At 38.2% G+C, this 23,657-nt stretch overlaps 1 protein-coding gene and 1 long non-coding RNA gene across 3 annotated transcripts; one reads left to right on the forward strand and one right to left on the reverse strand.

The window, feature by feature from the left end:
• Positions 1-1,352: 1,352 nt before the first annotated feature.
• On the reverse strand, positions 1,353-16,547 carry LOC148187661 (uncharacterized). The gene is made up of 6 exons (XR_015778574.1): positions 16,446-16,547; positions 16,066-16,137; positions 14,356-14,528; positions 11,138-11,211; positions 9,899-10,027; positions 1,353-1,483 (listed from the first exon to the last, which is right to left on the reverse strand). It is a non-coding gene; the product is annotated as an uncharacterized LOC148187661 (long non-coding RNA).
• arhgef33 (Rho guanine nucleotide exchange factor 33) lies at positions 1,406-22,130 on the forward strand. 2 transcript variants are annotated; one of them, XM_042502780.2, is made up of 17 exons: positions 1,406-1,541; positions 5,245-5,291; positions 7,729-7,893; positions 9,307-9,428; positions 9,671-9,819; positions 9,914-10,036; positions 11,079-11,205; positions 12,501-12,633; positions 16,036-16,143; positions 16,526-16,618; positions 17,736-17,884; positions 17,974-18,063; positions 18,193-18,371; positions 19,664-20,124; positions 20,212-20,436; positions 20,678-20,820; positions 21,497-22,130. In XM_042502780.2, exons 1-17 carry the CDS (start codon positions 1,490-1,492, stop codon positions 21,624-21,626), a joined length of 2,496 nt encoding a protein of 831 aa, XP_042358714.2. In that variant the 5' UTR covers positions 1,406-1,489; the 3' UTR covers positions 21,627-22,130. The 2 variants fall into 2 exon arrangements, with proteins under 2 accessions (XP_042358714.2, XP_087943150.1); XM_088087024.1 differs by having other exon boundaries at positions 9,674-9,819.
• The last annotated feature ends 1,527 nt before the right edge of the window (positions 22,131-23,657 follow it).

A 23,657-nucleotide genomic window follows, 5' to 3' on the forward strand; every position in this document is an offset into this window, starting at 1 on the left:
GCAGCTTAGTTTTTGGAGTCAGAACTAACCGTATTTGGACAAGAGTTTGGAGCTGTGTGGAGCAGCGAGAGGTGGCTCTGACTTGTGCCTCTCACAGAAGTGGCCCCACATGTAAATATGTGTAACTTTGATAAAATGTAAACAGGTGAGTTATATAAAAAAAATCAACCCCCTGTTGAAATTAGCCAAAGAGACCAAAACTGATTTCTGTGCCAGGCTGGAAACATGTTTATTTCTGCTGTAAAATTGGGCATTTTAGCATGGGGGTCTGTGGGGATTTATTAGCTTCTGGAGCCAGCCTCAAGTGGCCATTAAAGGAACCGCAATTTTTGGCAAATTTCATTTTTCAGCTTCAGATTGCCCTTGGTATACCAAATCGATGTGGCTTTGTCTGTTGCATGTAGAAATTGGCAACGATTTTTTTTTACATGTTTGTCACACCAACATTATAAAGTGACAAGTGTTGTGTTTACAGCTTGTTAAACTGCCCCCAAGTCACCAAGAAACACACACTGACAATGCTTTTTTAAAAAAAATTGGTAGCTCTAACACACAGTTAAACCAATACGTCACAGCTTTAGCAAGTCAAATCCATGAATCTGTTGAAGGAAGGGCAGAAAAAAGTTAATGTGCCCTTGTGATAAGACATGCTCTCACATCTATCTACATAAGAGATACTCAACTTGCTTTGCTTGGGGGCCACTTTTGCAAAATGACAGGAGGCCAGGGGCCAGTCACAGCAGCTCCATACATGTTTCTAGGATTTTAGGACATCTATTGGATTTCAAGGACATTTCTAGGATTTTATGATGTTTCTTGGATTTAAGGACATTAGGGGCTTAGCCAGGGCCTCTGTAAGGGGCTCAAAGGCTCAATTTAATGCTGTTCTACAAATAATAAATGTACAAAAAATGAATCACTTTGTTTGTGGATTAGTAATAGGGTTGGAGGGCCACGTAGCACCCTATTAGGGGCCATATTTAGCCTGTGGGCCGTAGATTAAGTATAACTGATTTACAAATTTTTATTGAAGCTACAACAAGCGTTGAAACTTATTGGAACTGGCCTTCTCTGAAGAGGGGGTACAATCAGATAGTTTAACTTTTATCTCCTGCAATAACAGGATTTTCCATCTCGAGCTTACTGTGATCAGTGCTGCTGTGTGAACCATACTTATTGATAACAGGTCGCGCCTCCTTAGATCTAATGAGTTAGCAGCAGTATGAGGCTGTTACATGTCCGTCTCTCTCTCCTCCTGATCTTCCTCTTCTGTCCCTCTACTCTCTGAAGACAAGGGCCTTTTTGTTCAAAAGGGAAATCATAGGACTCACATGCTTTGGAGGAGAGAAACTGAGTGATCACAGCAGAGGAGAGGGTTGTTCAGAAGAGACGAGCAAGTCAGAGGAGCGGACCGAAGACATCTCGAGCTGGATAAGGACTTCAGACAGCTGTGGACTGGATTGGACCAGACCGGACAGGATACCTAAACATGGAGGATGGAAGAACGGAAACAGAGGACATGGCAGAGGATGTGTCAAAAGGTAAAACAGGTGTCAAAAATTTTTGAGTTGTAACTTATTATCAGATGCACTTGGTGGAAAAGGTGTTGCTTTGTACTTCAACTTTGTTAATTATGCCTCTCAACAAAAAATGAATAGTTAAGTTGATACAAAGTCAACATTACAACTTCCCGGATTCATAGTGATGCGTTTGTCTGACAAACAGCACAAAACCAAAAGATATGCAGTTTACAATGAGAGAAGAGCAGCTTTCAAAGCTGTCAAAATAACTTTATTTAAAAGAAAGTTCAACCTTTTGTTTAACATAACAGTATCAAAGAGCAGTCAGTGTAGGAGTCATATTTGCTGTAAATTTGCTGTGATTTCATGTACAATATTCAGCCTGGTTTTCTTTTCTCAAATGATTTGAGAAAGCTTCATTGTTCTAAATGAATAAACCAGCAGAATTCATCTGATTGTAAATGCCGGTCTTTATCATCTCAAATCTCCCATCAGTTCTTTTTTAAACTTGACACACTGCAATTCATTTGAATCCTTTATACTTTAAACAATTGTCTCCCATCGAACAAGCTACCACATTTCTTAAATCATGACATCTGCATCTGCAAAGCAGGGTTTTTTTATAGGGCTGACCAGACGGGGCCACTAAAAATCTTGGGATGGCACACTTAAACTCCAAACCATAACTGAATTCCAGGGATGTATTTTGGTTTATTATTTTAAAGTTAATGTTACTAATTATATAATGTAGAGCAAAGATTTTAAGCTCTTGAACAATCGTGTTATATTACTGTTTTTATGTGTTCAGATATTCATTGTTCTTCAAATAGGTTGTCATTTTCTAGACAAATGTGTAGCTTTAATTTGAAGGAGTAGGTATGTTTAAAAAATGAGTGCTCCATTTTGTCCAGTAATTTCAAATTATTTTAGCAAAGGGGGGCGAGTCACTGTTTCAGTGTGGCCATGGCTTCCCCCTGGCCACCCCTTGCTGTGCCACTGTCAGGGATGGAAGAAAAAAAAAAAACAGAGCCGGTGGATAAAGCATTTTGGGCTTGATACCAATATTAGTTGAGACTTACAGAAACACATTGCCCAATATAAGTTTTTTTTAGAAACACTTAACATGCACCAGTACTTTTAATAAAGATCCCTTAAATTGTTTTTTGTTATTTTTTGTAAGATATTTACTAAAAGTGATATTTAATCTTGTCAAATGCCAAACATACCCTTGACATTTTTGTATTGCAATTACTTGTTACTTATCCTCTGACATATACACTGAAACAGACAATACTGGCCCAGCTGATTTATCTGTCTAATTTTTTAGGAAACAATGAAACTTTGAATCCTATCATTGCAGGAAAAAAGCCAAAAAACTGTGTTTAAGAATACTGAACATACAGTCTTTTATAGTTCTACATTAAATAAATCTGGCAAAACCCATGTACAGTGTGCACTGGCATTATTCAATGTCATATTATTTGCTGCAAATTACAGCTTCATTTACCAGTAAAAATATTGCTGATAATCTAATTTAAATTAACTCACGCTAGGAACAGTGAGGAGCATCATGTGTTGTCCTGCCAGTACCCCGAACATAGAAGCACCTCCTCTTGGTTTCAGAGTGGTAATAATTCAACCACTTCTGTCTTAAAGCTTGAGGTCACTTTGGGACAGTAGAGCTTAATGTTGACGTCAACTTTTTCTGACCTGCAACAACTGAGGCTAATAGCAGAAAGGGAAGCTGTCAGAGGAAATGTCTCATGCCATAGGACAGAAAGCCAGACACTGGACACTGTATATTCCTTCTTTTACTCTTTCACAGTTGAGAAACGCTATGCAATGCAGATCTGGTAGATTGTGCCTGCGGGCCTCAATTATGCATGATAATATATGTGAAGTACGTATTACAGATGACCCAGGGCAATGTTGACTGCAGCCTCGACCTCTGATATTTCCACAACAAACACGAGCTTTGTGCTTTTACACAGACACTTAACTGTCCCAGACTGTGCAGCGTTTTAAAGAAAAAAACACTCATAAATATTAATTTCCTCATGCAGCACTTTGCTCCTGCAGTGCTTCAAAACCCTCCAGCAGCTAGAAATCAGTGATCCCATCAGGAGACACTTCCTGGATCTGCTCCTCTTATAATCAATAGGAGACCTTAACAGTTACCACAAGTCACAGGAACATTTGAGGAGAGCGAGGACATAAAAATGATGCCCGTTGGATGAATCTCTGAGAAGGACTGAAGCAGTGACACATGACTGCTGAGGCTCTTTTCTAACCTTGAAGTCTTGTCATGAAGTCTGGTGCAAATGTTGTTTTTTTTACCTCAGACACATCACATGCACACGCACACACCCTCCATCACAGAGACTTATTATTCTGCCTAGTTAAAAATCTGACATCACCTTAAGACCATAAATCTAATGTATAAGGGAAGGATAGGTGGTGTATAATAAATATTTTGCAATATATTTTGGTTATGTGCATGCTGTGGTTGGCTTAAATCTAGATAGTGAAATTAGTTGTTTCACAGAGGTTTTGACATTTTATAGACGTCTCTTTTCCCGATGGGGAAAAGTCTTTCTGGGCCAGCGGGCGTCACGTGACCGACACAGGAAGTGTAATTCCACTTTTGGCCACTATGTAAAATTGTCATCAGAGCCTGGTCCACTTCCAGGGGGCTTGCAGAGTCCACCACAATGCACTGCCACGTTTCTACGGTAGCCCAGAATGGACAAAACAGACACTTAAGATAGGGCCAATTACAATTTCACACAGGCCACGAAAGTTAATGGCCCTTCTATAACACGCCGGAAAGCCACGGAAACACACTGATTTGTAACCTGAAACGGCTTTATTCAGTGTTTTTATCAGTTTCTGTGAACGTCTGTGAAACCTCCCGAACAATAAACTCTGAAGGAATTGTAACCAGGTGAAGTTTCAGCTGGTTGCAATCTGCAATCCTCACTGGTCTATTTCCCCTAAATATTACAAACCGGACCTTTCATTGCATAATTTTAACTTGCTTCATTCAGTGCAAAGAAAAGAGTCCACTGCTTCAACACTGTTTACAAGCTGTTACGCTGCAATAATATTATGTTGGATTTGGTGGGAAATCTGCTGGATTTTACTGAAGCAGAAAACTGGAAGCATACCATTTTTTAGAGCTTCTGGTAACTGCAGCTTTGGAAAATCATCCACTTCCTTTTACAGCATCGATACTGGAAGTCAAAGTCAAAGTCAAAGTCAGATTTATTTGTCAATTTCTTCACATGTACTTGACATACAAAGGAATCGAAATTACGTTTCTCACTATCCCATGCGTTGACAGAGCCAGATAAACGCTGCAAACACCTTTACCATTGTCTCTGTTCTGATTATATTTTTTTTAATTTTGAAAAGGTTTTAATAAATAGATAAATAAGCACATCAATTAATGAAGTTTTCCTGTGACAACTGAAAAGTTCATTGTTCGCAGTGGAAGTTTCCTAATGATATTCAAGCCTACGTAATGTAAAACTACATTTTCTACACTTTTATGTTTAATTAACGCATTAATATCTATGAATGCGTCATACAGTCTTGTTTTTCCTGTGCCTGCTTCTGAATGTATGATGCAATAAAATCATGGACGATCCACTTTTTTTTGGTCCACAAAGTCAACTGTTTAATGCCTAACTGAGTTTTTTTCTTTCGTTTTGTTTTATTTTAGATAAAAAAGAAAATGTGGAGGAGGAGACGAACCTTGAGATTGCTCAGGTGATCAAGAACTCTTCATACACCTTATATGGGGTGAATTTTTATGAAAGAAGTTGCCAAAGATTGTCATTATTTTAGCAGCCAACTCAGATTTAGCTTGCAGAGTTAACAAACTTAAACTCCAGTATGTAAACCCCCATTCTGCTTCTTAACTTTTCCACAAAACAAACCTAAAGTTTTATTTCTATATTTTAAGAGTTTTCCTGTTGGCTGCTCTTGATAAACTCACTGTGTTCTTAGGCTGCTATTATTTATTTATTTACTTATTTGATAGGTACAATGCGAATTAACATTACAACTCCCACCTGTTACAAACAGGCTGTAGTAACTGATGACTCACATACAGAGATTATAGCGATTGCTTGTTTCCAACTCCTGTCCCTACCTTGGCTTTTAGTAAAAAAAAACAAAGAAAAATATCAAGGCTACGTACAATAACATGCATACAATAACAGTCATGATGAAAAGGTAAATATTTACATCAAAATTACATAGAATTACAACACAGTTACAGTAAAAAATAATAATAATTCAATTAAATAAATATCAATGTTACAAACAGTTATAGCTAAAATGCATTATAAAATAGGTAAAAATGCTCACATCTCGGATTTTGCTTACGCTACACTTTTGCTAAAAATCTTAATATCTTATGTTGATTTAATTTCAGTTGGTAATGTGTTCCAGTTATTAAATCACCACTAGCCTATAGTATAACATTTACTTTGCTATTTCTCATGGAAAAAATCTTGACTTTTGACCACATGACATGTGTTTGACCTGAAGTAAATGAGTCGTAAACGTAGGCCCTTTAGCCTGGAGTTTATGTTTTACTAGCAGTCATAAAAGGTTGCTGTAAAAAGCTATCATCACTTACAACGGCTGCAAAAATGAAATATTGTTGTTTTCAAATGGAGTTCTGAATGGGTCTCACTATGGTTCACTTATTTCACACATTATCTCCTCATGAACTTATAAACATTGTGGCATTTTCTGAACTTGAAATTGGTATAGTGAAATAATGAAGTTTATAGGGAATTAATATTATTGTTGCTCTTTAGATCTGAGAGTATAAAGTATAGAGCGGTACAGAACGACTGTCCGACCGCTGATAGCATCAGACAGGAAGGAAAGCAGGAGGCAAACAGGACAGATGCTCTATTCAGTCTGCCGCCTGATGCTTTTCACATGACTGAGACCGAGAGAGAGACAGAGAGAAGGATGAAGACTGGATAAGAGAGAGAGCTGCTTTAGCCAATGTTATGTTCCCATTCCCATGAGCTGATTCAGTTATCCCCGCTGAAAGAATTCAATCAGCTATGACTGAAAAACCGCAGTGAAAAAAAGTCGGATAAAGAATCCATTAGAATATCAGTAAGAAAGGAGGAGACAATTCAATTTTTTAAAAAAACAAAATATCTGTATGTAAGAAATAATGATGATAAAGGGGCAAGTATCGCCTGAAAAGAAAATATTCTTTAATATAAAAGAAGTCTACAAGTGCCCAAGATGCACCAAAACCAAAATAAGTTGTACAAAAACCACAAAGACTGATGGAAAAACAAGAATCATTGAAGAAAACAAAATGTACTTTAACCCTGAAAACAACTCGCAGCAGAGCACTAAAATCAAAATAGATGATGAGAAAAAAACAGCACAAAGACGTCAAAATAAATGTAGAGAAACAGAAACATTGCTGAAAAAGCTAATGAGACCCATAAAGATCCCACAGAGGAATCATATAAACGGAATTCAATGTATAGGTAAATTGTGAGACTTTATGACCTTAAAATTACAAAATATATAGAAAAAAATGGAGAATTTAAAGGAACTTAACCACTTAGAAACCTGGATTGACAGGTTTGTGCTGCTTTGCGCTGCCTTTCACAAGCATTTAAACCTTTGAAACTTAACCAACTCTCTCTTGATTTTTTTTTTTAAATAATGAGGAAAAAAAGGCAATGAGCAACAACAACAACAAAAAAAAACAACAACAAAAAAGATGAAGAAAATTCGAAAATTCTCAAAAAAGTAGGGAAATTTCAAGTTCTAATTGTACATTTAAATTATGCTACAGGAAAGTGATTGCTTTTTTACTTTTCTTTTTCGGCTTAATTTTGGATAATTTGTTGTTACCAAAGTTAATACTTGTAACTTTTAACAAATATCATGCTAATTTTTGGGCCTGTCCTTAAGTTGCTCATGGCCTTCTTCCCATACTTTTGAGAGAAATCAAGCCAGTTTGCTTGGGTGTCAAAGGGTTAAGTAAATATTGCAACAACTGCAACAATACTGCTTCAAAAAACAAACAAACTCGGAAGCAAAAGGACCCAACAAACTCTCTCAAATTTTCATTCTTCAAATTATTTTTCCTCTTTTCATTTGAGGCAGTCAACACGCCACTGAAAACATCATTCCTGTGCTTCTTGTTATGCAGCTGCAGGGCCTGGTGGCTGAGCTGCGCGAGGGGCTTCATGCCGCTCTGATGGAGCTGTGTGAGCTGCGTCAGAGGGACGAAGGCCTGGAGGAGAAGCTCCAGGCCCATCAGACTGACGTGGATGATCGGATAATGGGCCTCAAGAACTCGCTCAACACTTTCAAGGTGCTGAAAACGCTTCAAAGTGAAAACACACACATGCACACACACACACTCACACACATGCTCACTCACACACACACATACACACAGAGTCTATTCTCGATGAGACGGAGAGGCTGCTGTAATATAATTTGGAGCATCTGACTGGAACTGTGAACTAATGTCATTTATTAGTCAGAAAGGCAGCTCTTTCAGATGACTTACTTCAGACACAGACAGACATGTACATCTGCTGTGTTGCTCATGTTGTGAGATCTGTGTGAATTTACTGTCTCGTGTTTATTATAATTCTCTGCTGCACTTAAATACTTGCACTTAACCTTTTTTTTTTACACATTTTTGGTATTTTAGGCACATTTTGTATTCTTTATAATGGCTACATGTGGAATATAGAGGGAGGTTGTTAAAGGTGAATATACATGCACACAGTGGAAGAAGAAACATGGTGTTCCTTCACTTAAGTAAAAGTACTAGTACTCTATTCTGAAAATACTCTGTTACAAGGAAGAGTCCTTAATTGAAAATGTCACTTCAGTAAAAGTATAATAAGGAAAATGTACTAAGCATTAAAAGTAAAGGTACTTGATGTAGAAAAAAAGATCAGAAAGTAACTAAATAAATAAATAAACAACTCAAAAATTTAAGAATAAATAAATAATTTGTTCGTCAAAATAGTTGGCATTTAATTTTCTGTCAATTGGCTGATTGATTAGTCAACTAACTGTTTCAGCTGTGCTTGCATAAATTTTTTTTGTAATTTAATTTATAACATCATATTTATAAAGTTTTTAAGAATGCTTTTAATGCAAAATCTTAATCTGTAAATTTGTAATTTGTAAAGTATAGTTTTCAGATAAAAGTAATGAATTCAAAAGTACAATAATTATCTCTGAAATGTAGTATAGTAAAAGTATAGTGTCATTACAGTAAAGACTCGAGTGAAGTACAAGTACCTCAAATTTGTACCTAGTACTAGTACTTCAAGTACTAGTGCAGTACTTGAATAAATGTACTAAGTTACATTCCACCATCAAGCCAGCAGTAAAATAAATGTCTATATGTCTAAATTGCATCACATTTACTATGATTACCATGCCACAGATGATGCAAACAAGTGGTGTTTTTAGTTTTAGTAACTTTTAAAATACATTTCCCATAAATCCCAACATTTCTTTATAAATATTTGTGTCCGTGAAGATCAGTTTCTAATGTTGGAAGTGATTTTACTAACTGCTTTAGTGCTTTAACTCTAGTTGCTCTGAAAGAAAAATGCTATATTCTTGATTCGTGCCCCAAAGCAGCCCAGCTGATTTCCCTCCTGTCGGCTCTCAGAGGAAAATAAAGCACTAACACTGTCGGTCTTATCAGTGTGCAGCAGTGACACTGATGCAGTCCCTCTGTATAATCTGCTGGCAGGAGGAGCTGAATGTGGTGTTGTTCCACATAAAGGATGTGTCGGGCAGACAGAAGGAGGTGCAGAAGAGGATAGAACTGCTGCAGTCAGAAAACACCAAAGATATCATCTCTGTGCCACACAGGTAGAGCTGCACGCAGATATGTTTCACCCATAAAAATACATTTAAATAAAATTTAATGTGCCCCTTTTGCAGCCCTCTCACATATTTTGTCTTCTGTTTTTAAATCATTTATGTCTATAGACAGATCATTACAGTTAAATCATAACTCTTGGATACTAATGTCATTAAAGTGCTATTGAGTTCAACTATGTTATGTAACTAAGTTGTTTTCATGTTTTTTACATCTGCTCTTGGTCCTAAAGCAGAAAGGGCTCCAAGGCAGATTTGCTATCAGCATCAGGGGATGAGCACATCTGTGTGCCGAGCCAGTCAGACCTCAGCGTCATTCAGCACTTCTTCTCCAGTCTGCCACTCAGCGGGTCGCCACAGAGGAGCACCACATCGACACAGAGTGAGTCTGTGTGTGAGTGTCTAATCACTGAACTATAAGGGAAGAGGCTGAAGTGAAGAAAGACATATGATAGACTAACCTGTGTGTGTTGCAGCCTCCACCTCTGAGCAGGAGGCTCAGCAGCAGCAGAAAGGGTGTCCGTCCAAATCTCCAGCGTGGGGGGAGAGGAAGGGCAGCAGAGACGACACAGAGGCAGCCAACAGCCCGACTGAAAACAGTAAGAAATGAAGTATCAGTGTTTATGAAACTCATGATAATATTACTGCTGAACTTTTATTGCCACAGGTGCTAGTACAAGTGCTGCTGCAACAACTGCAACTGACACTACTGCTCCCGGTTTGCTCAACAAGGCCACTTCATACACAATACATGCCCATTTATTAAAATAAAATGCACTTTTTTTTCTGTGATGTAAAAACTTAGACTGGAAGATCAACGTTACTGCAAAATGTGATCATTAAATGCAGCAGTTAGCTTAGCTTAGCATAAAGACTGGAAACAAGGGGAAACAGTTAGCCTGCGTCTGACCAAGATGGCAAATCTATATAAAACCCCACAGTGTGTAGACTTTGGGGTGATGCAGGGGACATGTCTTCAATACCTCAGTATTTAGGACATGTTACCTCTCCAACATAATATCATGAATGTAGCAGAGGACTTGTATTTGGACAAAATTAAAGACATTCCCATTCATAAAGTGATGTAGAAAAAGGGAAAATTGATGCAGAAAAAATAACTGGAATGCAAAATATTAAGTGTCTGATGCTCAAAGGTTCTTGGAGGAGGACACCAAACCCCAGTTTCATATGTGTCCCCCTCCCAATGTTGAAACGAAACCTACATCCTTCCAAAAACTAAAGTTTAAAAACCACATGGTTGCCAGTCAATCAGAGGAGGCTTCTAAAAAATGGTTCAGAATGGATTAAACACACAAGATGTAATGTGTTACTTTTTGAGCCTTAGAGCTGCTCAGTTGGTGGATTTTGATACATTTGGACAGAACCAGGCTCACTGTTTCTAGTCTTTATGCTAAGCTAAGCTAACTATCTCCTGGCTCCCAAAATGCCATACTGCTCCTTTTACTTAAAAGTTACATTTCAGACTGTATCTATAAATATAGCACATAGCCCATATCACGAAACCCCAAATGTCAGTCTGAGAAGAAAGATTTATGACTTTTATGTGACTGTTATGTGTGTGTGTGTGTGTGTGTGTGTGTGTGTGTGTGTGTGTGTGTGTGTGTGTGTGTGTGTGTGCAGATAAGAGACAGAGAGTGGCTCTGGAGCTGCTGGAGTCAGAGAGAGTTTATGTGTCTCACCTGTCTCTGTTACTGAAGGCCAACATCTCCTTCAATGGATCCGAAGCTCTCGCCTCCAAAGACAAACGGTGAGACTGCAAACACACAAACACAACGAGATCAGTTTGATAAAACGGGAGTCAATATCTGGAAATCTTCATCAACAACAGATATTAAAGGATAACATCAAAATTAGCCAATAGTGGAGGTAATTTTACCAGTTTTTCAGCCTTTGAACACTGAGGAAATTGGTGCGATTTATTTAAAAAACATGGGAAAAATGGCAGTTAGCAACTTAGTAAGAAATGTGCCAGGAAGAGAAAAAGGGGAAAAAGGGGGAAAAATAACTATGGGAAAAAGGTTAGGGAAAGGGTACATGTGAATTATCAGAGTTACAGATTTAAGATTATTTTTGCATAATTATAACTTTTCAAGCACTGTTTCCAGGACATTTTTTTTCTTTTTTTCAATTTATTTATTTATATATTTTCTTTTTCTTTTTTTTTTTTTACTATCTTTTCTTTTCTAAATATTTTTTGAAAACTAATTTTCTGGTTATTTTCTTGAGCTTTTTTTTTTTTTTTTTTTTTACCAATTTCTTGCTAATTTTTGCATCATTTTGTGTTTTGTTGCTCATTGCCTTCTACCCATGTTTATGAAAGAAATTAAGCCAGTTTGCTCAGGTTTCAAGAGGTTAATAAGGAGGAGGCATTTAAACTTAAATGTATTTATATAGTATTTACAGAATGACCCAGACATGGCCAACCTTATCTGATGTAGAAAATATATCTCTCTCTCTGAATATCACAGACTACAGTAAATGCTATCTTTATCTCTGACTAACATCCACATAAACACACTCAGATCAGCATGCACATTTATTCCGGGAGTGGCTACTGATCTAATTTCAGAGTCTACAGTGAGGGGAGAACAGGAAACAAAGTAATCAAATAAAAGGAGGCTAGAAACACCAGTGAGACAGAGAAGACGCAGCTCGCTAATGAAATCACTGCCTTCAGCTTCAGCACACGTGTTCCCAATAACCAAACGCACCAATGAAAAGGTGCAAACGCTGACTTGTTTGTAAAAGATTGCATTTATTTTAACTTGATTTATGTGCTGCCAGATGTCAGTCACATAAGATGGAGCAATTATCACGACGTGTGGTGTGTTACATGATTGTACAAGCATGCAGGATGTTTACAATTACATCTGTATATGAGCTGATTCTGGAAACTTTTCTGGTTTGTTGTGTCATTTTTATGCAAAAGATGATGTTTCATTCTTATTTTGTCGTCTTATGTCGTCTCTTGTTCTATGTTCAACCAACAAATAAAGTATTCTCTATAACAGACATCTATGCTCTCTTTCTCGCTGTCTTTAGTCCGTTTCCAAGCACTCTGAGGTTTCTGATCCAGCAGCACCTTGAGCTCCTCCATACTCTCCAGGAACGTGTGCTCAAGTGCCAGTGGCAAGGCATCATGGGAGATGTGTTTATGAGGCTCACCAGCAAAGAGGTAAACCACAAACACATAATTTGAATACGTAGAGTGATGTGTTGACTTTTAAAATTGCAAGGTCCAAATTTCATCAGAACTTCAGTCAGTCCATGAAGCTCATAAAGGTGCTTGTGCTGGTTTGGGTTCGCGGCTCATTGACTTGCAGTGAGGAAAACTACACGCTCTTCAACACCAAACTATACTGGGATAGTCATTTTTAAAATTAATTAATTTATTTTTATGTATTTATTTATTTATTTATTTTAATTTTTTAAACAAATTTTGGCTGTTTTAGGTGTTGAGTCTCCTAATTTTGCACTATTGCCACATGCTGACATCTGGTGCAAATTGGCAAACGAGAAAGCCAAACTGTCATTGCTAGTTTCAGACTGATGCAGTTGTCATATCAACAGCCGGTGCCCACGCTGTGTGAGTATCTGTGCGCTCGAGGTCTTTAAATCAGCCGTGGTCAGGTGCATTGTTGGTGTATTGCTATTTTTAGGCAGCAGAAAGTGACTGTACTTACAAAAACCTGGTCTAATGATTAATTAAGGAACTAAATGCAACACTTTTGCTCCTTGTTCCTTTCTTTGTACCCAGATTATGCGCCGTTTAAAAAGCAAAAGTGGTTGGACAGGACTTTAATGCACTTGCTCCATGAACTTTAGACCAAGTGCTTTAGATTGTTTAAATAACGAGGGAGCATTTCACCAGATGATTTGTTATGTGTTATGTGCCATCTACTGGCAAGTGAAATAAATCCCTCTAACATCTTGACATCTGTGCCACCTGCAGGAAATGAGCATTTTTCTTTTTTTTAGTAAAAGGTTCTTGTGTTTTTACAACTTTCGCTGACCGGTCTTGAATGAAGAGCTCAGTCTGATCAGCTTGTGACCTCACATTTACATTTGCACCAAATTATTTCACTTGTTCGCACTTTGTCACTTGTTTTTGTAATATTGTGACCACTGTGGACAAAATCTATAAAGGAATCTTTTGGTATAATTAAGTTTCAGTCCAGCACCAAAACCACCGCAAACCACAGCCTCCGATATCACCACAGAGCTGAATGAGCTCTTTGTTGAGACTGACAGTTGCGACACAACCAAACATGAATTTTAACAGCCGTATAACAGCCGACAACTGATATGGACCACGGTTATTAGAGTTAACTGAAAGTAAAACCCAAAACTAGATGCTGAGAAAAAAACCTGTTTGTTCAACTGAAATAAAAATAAAAATTAGACTTAGACTAAAAAACAAAACAAAACAAAATGAACTCAAAAAATATTGTGAACTTACAAAACGAACTATAATGAATTAAAAAATATAACAGGAATTTGTTTACTTTTAGTCTTTGTGAATTTGGATGAATTAGTTGATATAACAAGCATAAGCAGGCATTGAGGTGTGTGTGTTTATTGAGACTAAATATAGACATGACTCTGAGTCAACAGCCTTCACCAAGTTTTTGTAATATGTAGATTGAACTTCATAATAATAATAATAATGATAATAATAATAATAATAATAATAATAATAATAATAATAATAATAATAATAATAATAAACAACTTGAACTAAAATGATAAAAACTAAACTAAATGACACATTTTAAAAAAAGGAACTAAAGGGAAATACGCAAATCCACTCGGAAACTTTGTGAACTTAATTAGTTTAAAATAAATAAATAAAATAAAATCCAAAACTATAACAACTCTGATCTCCCAGTTTACTCACAAGTTAATCAAACTTTTGACATTCACAGCGCACAGTGCTGCTCCGGGCTGTTTAATGTGGAGGGGTCAAAGGTTTGATCCTGTGACTGCGCATCCATAATGAATCTGAATCACTTTGGCAGCCATGACGGACATAAAATGAAATGTCAAATTCCAGCGGAGACATGCTGAGAGCTGAAAAACAGATGTAGCACAAAGACAACAGTGACTCTTGTTAGCATTGTACAAAATTACTGATGGCAAATAAGCAAACTAGTCTGTGGGTGACAAAATTTAATTCTCTGAAGAAACAGACCCCCTGAAGGTATTCTGTAGACACTGAATAGCGATGCTTCTGTAATTACTTCTAAATTTAAATTCTTTGCAGGGCCTTCTTTGACGAGTGAGGGGATTTCCAGTCAGACAAAATTAGGCCACAATAATGTTAGCAGCATGAAAAAGGAAATGTTCCAGGGACATTTGTGGATTTAAAGTATTAAAACTCCTTCACTGAAAATTTTGGGGAAAAAGTGTTTCACAATATTAGGCCGTATGGTGGTGGTGGCCAAACCCCAGCTGCGAGCTTAAAGTGGACCCAATACACTAAAGTTAACGAGTCTATTCTATTAAAGCCAATGTGTGGCTGATTGGCTCTGAGTGAATGAGAGGAAATTAGGTAATTGGCAGGAACACCTACCTGTTTAAAAAAAAAAAAAATGCCTCACAGCACATTATAGGTCCTCACTCACTGACAGCCTCAGAGCTTAAAGAAGGAAATATATAAAATAATGAAATAATTCTTATTAGAGGCAGAATTTCAACACAGGTGGACTGAGCACTCATTACAGTGCAACATTTTTACTTTTACTCTATGAATGTGCATTGCATGCTGATTAAATATTTAACTGAAAAATTAAAGTGTAAACTTGTAAACATGGTTACTTTTATCTTTAATTTGGTCTTTTTTCCCTTCCCTAAACCGACTTTTGTGTTAATATAGTTGATATTTATACAATAACATTCATATAACATGTATTACGCGCTTAAAAATGTGTAACAAGAAGAAAGTTGAGGCCACTTTCCTGGTTTAACTAATTAATTTATAATTATTTTATAAACTTATTATTATTTTCTATTTATTTATATATTATAATTATATTAATTTATTAGCCAGATGGTTTACAGAAAGGCTCATTAACATGTGTTATCCTTATGAGTAAAATAAATGAAAGTATATGAATTTGAGCCAATATTTACCTTCACAGATCCTACCTGCAACTATTTCTGTAGGTCACAGATTTGATGTTAGTTTACCAAGGTTTAAACCTTTATAACATAAAATATGGCATCATACTCTTATTGCACTTTTGTAATTTTACTTAAATTCAATTTCACTGGTATATTATTTGTTTAGTTTATATTATATGCTTGCATTTATTATGAATTAGAGGGGTGCCTAAAGATTATAAATGGTGCTGATGAGGCTCCTGAAAAGTGCTTTAATTCAGTAACAACAAAGCTGAAAATGTACGTTTATGGTTAACCTGAATAACAGCCCGGAAGCTTGTTTATGTTCGTCAAACTCTTTTTTTGTCTATACTATTTTCTGATGGTGTTGGGAGGAGAGGAAGTGAAACACCTGAGTGCTGATGAACGCATATACATGAAAACCCAGACAGTGTCTCCCTCTTTCTCCCCACAGAGTGACTTCTTGAACTTTTATGTGTCCTACCTGAAGGAGCTTCCAGAGTGTCTGTCAGTCGTCACCATGCTCGCCTCCAGCTCCATGAAATCTTCTGCCTTTCTGGAGGTAACACAAAAGGAGCTTACATGAGACAGTGGAGGAGAGATGAGGACAGGAAAGGATGTGACATGAAAGGACAAGGCAGGACATGACACTGTATAGCATTAGACAATGTAACAGTGCAGGCAGGACGTGATAATGAGCAAAGGGGACAAAAAGAGAAAGAAAAAGGACATTTTTTGGCAACTAATAACACAAAAAACACCAACAACACTGATTCCAAGCAACTCAGATCTAATAAATATATTTAAGCCCTGTTTGTGTACAATATCTACAGACACAGCTGAATGAAGTCACATTGTTTATACCTGCTGTACTAACTGGTTTCATCCTTCCATCCTGATGGGTCGACCTGTGCTGCCCTTTTGCTCCACGGTGCTTCTATCAGAGTGAAATAATGGGAGACGAATCCAAGCCCTCCCTCCACACTCTGCTCCTTCAGCCGGTTCAGAGGATCCCCGAGTACCTGCTGCTGCTACAGGTTAGATCAACACACGTCATACACTGTCACTTCAAACTTCTTATAGCAAAGCTTATTCACATAAGGTGCATTATTGCAAGTATAATGTAATCATGCAATGCACTTTACAGAGAATAAAATAACCTTACAGGAGCAGGATCGCAATAGTTGCACCTCCATGCAGAAGCTTCCTAGGACAAAAACCGTGGACGCCAAGGGTTCGGGAAATTTTTGTGAACCAACTGACCAATTGACCGACCGACCAACCAACCAACCAACCAACCAACCAACCAACCAACCAACCCATGACCAGAGAGAGCTATAAAGCTACTGATTGCAGCTAAAAACAAACATCAAAAAGTGCAAATTCACAATAGCTGCTACCAACATGCAAATTATCAGCTTCTTCCAACAAAAACTGTAGTCATCTAACGGTGGGGAAATTTTTGTGAACCAACCCACCCGTCCAACCAACCAACTAACCAAGCAATCAGCCAACAAAGAGAGCTATACAGCTGCTGATTGCAGCTAAAAACAAATAATAAAACATGTAACTTCACAGAGGTTAGATTAACACACATTTTGAACTGTCATACACTGTCACTTCAAACTCAAACTTCATATAGTGCATTTCATACATATAGCAATTATGTGCCTTATTAGAATAAGATGCAATATCGCAAGTGTAATGTAATGTAATAACGTTACAAGAGCAGGTTTGCAATAGTTGTGCATCCATGCAGAAGCTTCTTAAGGCAAAACTATGGCTTATGACCCGGCTTTCTAAAAAATCTTGGGCAAGTCTAGGAATCTATTTGAAAGTTTCCATTTTGCAATGGGCTACTGCAGCCCCAGTTTAGCCAACTGACACAAACAGAGTCACAAACCTGACCGCCATAACAAATTTCATCCTCCTCGAGTAAAATCTGTGGCAAAGGGTGAGGATATTTTTGTGTACTGACCAACCAACCGACCGACAGTTTGATATGTTATTGATGCCAATGAGTCTGCAGACAGCATGTGCTCGAAGATATGTGAACATAAATAAGTCTCTGTGTGTGTGTGTGTGTGTGTGTGTGTGTGTGTGTGTGTGTGTGTGTGTGTGTGTGTGTGTGTGTGTGTGCGTGTGCGTGTGCAGGGGCTGCTGAGGCAGACAGAAGCAGAGCACCCAGACTACTACCTGCTGCTCGTGTGCATCCAGCAGTTCAGGTCCTTCACGGCTCAGTACCACCACCTCCTCCAGCACAACCAGGAGCTTCTGATGCACAACCGCAAGGAGGTGAAGAGGTCAGGATTAACACTCTAAAGAAATATAAAACTACATGCATGTTTAAGAGCTTAAGCAAGACGCACTCTCACTGTGTTCTGCGCTGCAGGTCGACAATGAAACAGCTGTTAAAGACAGTGGAAAGCGGGATGCAAGCTAACAACATTGGCTCCCCGTACCCTTGCAACAGTGCAATGTTGTGAGTGCTTTTGCATTCTTAACTACTAACTAACTTATTTCTTGCTAGACATGTAGAGGATTTATCATATATTTTTGCTGTAAAAAAGGGTTAATGAATGCACTTATATAAATGATCTATCCCTCACAGAGAACATGCCAACCAGGTGAAGCGGAGCAAGCAGCGTCTCCTGGAGCAGATGCAGTCTCATCGTTTCCAGGATTGGGATCGGGACAAGGATCCAGAAAGCCATTGTTACGACGCAGAGTGGCCCGCTCAGCTCCCGTTCTTCAGCCCAGAGATGGACTTACGGAACCACAAACCAACAGGTCTGTTCGGATTATTGTACAGATGACCTCGTTGTGGTCTCTGATTGCACGTTACTGTGAGCATTGAGAGAAATGCTGAGAGTTTGAAGAGGTTTGCCTTGGGAGGCATCAGTATGCTTCAAATGAAGTGCTGGTCAGGTTGAACAGAGTCTATAGGGTTTCCATTGCAGATTTGCGCTAAATGTAAGCGATAATTATGAAACGTCGATAAAAAACAATCCAGAGATGACTGCGTTTCATTGAGTGATGTTATGCGACTTCGCCTCTCATGATAACATTCCTGGAAACATGGCAACATTTTCAGAAATTACAGAGAAACTACCTTGCACACGAGTGGCTGGCATGAGCTGATATCTCTTGCTCAAGGGAACAAAACAATCACTGCTTGCCAACACAAAGGCTGAACCCTTTGAGAGCAGAGCAAATTGGCTTGATTTCTTTCACAAACACTGGAAGAAAGCAAAGAGCAACAAAAAAAGAAATGACCCAAAAATCAGCAAAAAAAAAAAAAAAAAAAATTAAAGTACAAAAAAACCTTCTGAAAATTAGTAAAAAATGAACTAAAAAAGTTAAACAAAAGAGATTTCCTGGAAAAAGTGCTTAAAAAATACAATAATTTTGTAACATATTTTTAAAAATGTGATGATGATCTTTATGCATATATTTTCTCCTATACATTTTCCCTAGCTATTTTAAAAATCATTTTATAAATCTAATAATTTCTTGCAATTTGCAGAACATTTCTTACTAAGTTCTTCATTGTCTTTTATTCCATATTTTTGGAAGAAATAGCACCAATCTGCTTAGGGTTCAAAGGTTAAATACTTATATAAGACGTCTAAAAGCAGCAAAGGAGAAGTGATGTCGCTCCAGGTTTCAAAGGGTTTACCCTGCTCCACCCAGGTTAAGGAAGGTCCACCGAATCATCACATCTCGTTGTCCAAACACATAGAAGATGGATAGAATGTAAATAAGTCTTATGCAAAAGTCTTACCCTCAATGAAATTGAAATGAACATTTTCTAAAAAATGTTGCCTTAAATTGTCAATCCCTTACATCCAAGATACAGCCCACAACATCTTGGGTAAACAAGATTGGGTTGACTCAGCATCTTGGCACCAAGGTAGCTGTCTCAGGTCATATCTGCGGTTTGTAGGCCTACCTGCAATAATTTGTATTCATAATGTCACATTGTTGGATTTGGCAGAAACAAACTTGCAACCAAGACCACTTAAATGCTTTTGGAGCAATCGCCTCAATAGTCAACCAGGCATCCAACCTTTGGCTTTCAGGGCTCGGCAGTATCCCAGAGGGTGAGGGATCTGAGAGGTCCATGTCATGCCAGCATCATCTGCCCTCCAGACCTGCAGACTTCCGTCAAGTTCAACCGGGCTCTGCTCTGGCCGACGCCCTCGGAGAGTTCCTACTTCCGCCTGACCCCCCAGGGATGGAGAGCCTTTACGAGGAGGACAGAGGCTCCATTCATGATGACTCCATGTTCGACCGCTGCTCCTCTGCCTCTTCAGACTCCTCCATCGACATCGCCTTTGTGAAGTGTCCCAAAACGCCCTCAGCGACGCATCACGCCATGGCGGCGAATGTGTCGGCAACTCGTGATGTCTTTGGCAACAGTGGAAGCCACAGGAATGGTTACAGCAAATTGCCCAACCGAGGGTGCGTGTCTCCGGATGAAGCTGTAATGATGCGCCGCAATCAGCATCGCCCCCTTCAGGCCAGCCAGCGAAAGAGCAAGGTGAGCGTGTTTGTCCATCATGTAAAGAGGAAAGTCCCCCAGTAATCCTTGTATGTCTAAAAAATCTGCTGCTTTTCTGTTGTCTAGTCGCTGAACGGCCTGCAGATGGACAACGCAGTGAGCACTTTGGACGCTGGTCCTCTATCAGACCACCTCCAAAGGCTGGGACTGGGCAGCCATGCCAAACTGGAGCGCCAAGGCAGTAAAGGCAGCAAAGGGTGTCCCATCACGTCCCGTAAGGTCCAAAACCCCCTGGGGAACAGAGTGGACATGGAAAAACAGGGTGATGATCTTCATGGGCTGCTCAGCATTGTGAGTTTTGGCAAATGTGCCAACAAATCAATATATTTTCACCTGAAAGCTGCCCGTATTGCTCAGTTCAGCAAAATTTGAAATCGAGCAATGCTTTTGAACGTTTTTTCAGCTGTATATACGGCCGTCATGGTCTTCTGGTCTTCAGCCATGGTCTTCTGGGAACAGAAACACTATGAATGGCACAAAATGTAATCAAACCCTGATAAGAATAAATGTAATGTGTGTTTAACCCCACCAGGACTCTGGTTTCCAGTCGTGGGGGGACGAGCCAAAGTGGAGGGCTGGGACCGAGGAGAATAATCACACCCCCTTCAGCGAGAGGAGTCGGAAGCAGGACAAAGGAGGCTTCAGGAGCTCGTTTAAGAAACTCTTCAAGAAGAAGTAAGAATGGATACTTGCACAAGAATGGCTTCATTCGGTAGCTGCTTTGACTGAAAGAGATTCATTGACTGTATACAAAGATGGACAACATGACTGCTCCCCAAAAGTGAAGCCAAAACATCCCAATCGCCCCCTGGTGGCTGGCTGCAGGACAGGTCATAAAACTTGCACCCTCCATGTTAGCAGCAGGGACATGGGCCAAACTCAGTACACGCCAAAAATATTTTTCCCAATGATGGTTTCCCTCATTTTAAGCTCTTATCATGCTGCTGTTTTTCAAGTGTTTGTTTTTTTGGACAAGTTTGGTTTAAATTAGTAAATTGATGCTATTAAAAGAGGATATGATGTCATGATTGATGTGTGCAATCAGTGATCTTCGCAATCAATCACACTGCTAGCAGTTGGGTGGACGCGTTTGGTCGGTAACCAGACACACTGAGATCACACTGTGCAGACTCTGGCTCCAAATGACATCACACTTCATTTTTATTTTATTTTGGCTCCATTTTTTTGTGCAGTAAGGGTAAGCGGAGACACACTGTCCATCTATATACAGTCTATGAAGACAGCAAAAATAATGCTGTCAGGGATTTCTTGGAGATGGTGCGAAGAAGAAAGAACATGGACACTTTGACACGGAAGAATCAAATTTACCTTCGCTGTTTCTTTCTCACAGGAGCAGTGATGAGAAGAAAGAGAAAGGAGGAGAGAAAACACCAGAACACCACAACAACAGTGAACCCGAGGCACCGGGGAAAAATCCCAAACTGGCACATCTGGACTTAAACCGTGGCACAGCTGTATGAACACACCAATATTACATGTTATACATACATGTTTAAACATACATACAAACTGGAGAAGCACAACATGAGGTTGTCTTTACATTTGCCACTGCTGTACAGGTATAAGCTATTTAGCTGAGGAACGCCTCGCATAATTTCCAAATATGAATGTGTTTATTTTATTTGAAAAAATCAAGTCCCGCCCCTGGCCTTCATTCTGAGAGAGAGGATGCAGTTTTAACGAAACAGCATCGATGGTTGAATTTTTGCTGAAGAGTAAGAATGCAGTACCTTTTTCCCAAACCAAATTAAACATAAGGTTGAGATAGAAATGTAGCTTGGACTACATTTGTTTTTAGTCATTTTAGATTAACTGTGACTTTGTAGTTAACCCTTTCAAACCTGGACTGACATTATTTTCCTTATGCTGCATTCATATAAACCTTTTGACTCTGAGAAAACTGGTTTGATTTCTTTTAAAAAAAACATGAGGGGAAAAAGCAATGAGCAACTTGTCAAGAAATGCCCCACAAATTGCAAAAAAATAGTAAAATTATAAGTATTTTTTTTTAACTAGGAAAAAAATGACAGCCAGACTATACTTAGAACTCCCAAAAGTAAATATTTAAATTATTCAGAATTGTTATAATTTTCCTTTTTTTTTAGTTTGTTTTTTTGACTAACTTTTAGGTAATTTTCTTGTACTTTTTTAAAACCAATTTCTTGCTAATTTCTGCGTCATTCCCTCTTAAGTTGCTCAATGCCTCTTTCTCAGATTTTCTGAAAGTAATAAAGCCTATTCGCCCAGGTTTCAAAGGGTTAAAGGCCACACTTAACTTTCTGTAAATGATGTGATTACAAATGTGACCACTGAAAGGTGCAGTTTGACATGGCCCATGCTTTAAATAGCTCAGCTCTATCTACAATTTCTAAATGTTTTTCAAATAACAGACTTCTTTCTTTTCCCCCCTTTTAAGGTGTTTTACTTACCAACTTTAAAATCTGTGCGAACCAAATTAAGAGCCTCTTTTTAATTGTTTAAAGTTGAGGACAACCGTGATATTTAAAATGTACTTTTGATATTATGTTTATAATACACATATGATATTATCATGTAAATAATCCAGCCACTTTTAAACAGTTAACATTTCTTTGTGTTCTGGCTTTGTAATTGCACTTTTTGTCAGTTTTGTACAGTTTTAGTTACAGACTCTCTCACTTTCCTTCTCCCTACACTTGTAATTTGAGTGTTACTAATTTGCCAATTAAGAGACAAAAGGCTCAATGAAAAAAGTTAATGAAGAATTTGAATGATGGCATTTTGTTCTCGAATTGTCTATCGATATTGCAATAATATTGTTATTGTGAGATCTTTTACCTACGAGAATTGTCCTCTCTGTCTTCCATTATGGGACATTTTCTAAACATGAATGCTGTTCCCACATTTATTTCACCATCACCTGGCTCCGACACTCATCTGAATGGTCTTCTATTCATTTCACTTTTCTACCAATCTGCTTAATCTAAAACCATAACTAGAAACTATCACATTGTGCATATACTCAGGAGAACAAGCATTAAGCTGGTATTTGTGTTATTTTGTGTATCTTCTGTAAAAAAACCCCAACATTTTTCTTTGTGAAAATTATTTCTAGCTATTGAACAGTTTGGTTAAGAGGAGAATGTGACAATCGGGAGACATTAAGAATGTTTATTAAAGCTACACACTGAAAATGTACACGTTTGCTCGGCTGGCTTCTTTTCTTCGTGTCACTGAGTTATTACAATATGACAAGATCAAAAAAGGAATCCTTTCTTCACATGCTGGAGCCCCCCGAGGTGCAATTGTAATATACAGCTATACAAATTAACCCCTTGAAACCTGGGTCAACATCACCATTCTTGTGCTGAATTCACACACCGTTCACAAGTATTTAAACCTTTGAAATCTGAGCGAATTGGTTTCATTTCTTTCATAAACATGGGAAAAAAAGGCAATGAGCAACTTTGTGGATTTAGAAAATTATTTTTATAAAGCTAGGAGAAAATGTC

Source organism: Plectropomus leopardus, chromosome 13, assembly GCF_026936395.1.
Source record: "Plectropomus leopardus strain MGB_pleo_1.0 chromosome 13, ASM2693639v1, whole genome shotgun sequence".
NCBI lineage: Eukaryota > Metazoa > Chordata > Actinopteri > Perciformes > Serranidae > Plectropomus > Plectropomus leopardus.

Bases quoted from the DNA above. Each gene is read 5' to 3' on its own strand.
- arhgef33 (XM_042502780.2), top strand. From the start codon at position 1,490: ATGGAGGATGGAAGAACGGAAACAGAGGACATGGCAGAGGATGTGTCA. The intron at 9,820-9,913 runs GTGAGTCTGTGT...TGTGTGTTGCAG, and splicing joins GAGCACCACATCGACACAGA to CCTCCACCTCTGAGCAGGAG. The intron at 20,821-21,496 runs GTAAGAATGGAT...TCTTTCTCACAG, and splicing joins AAGAAACTCTTCAAGAAGAA to GAGCAGTGATGAGAAGAAAG.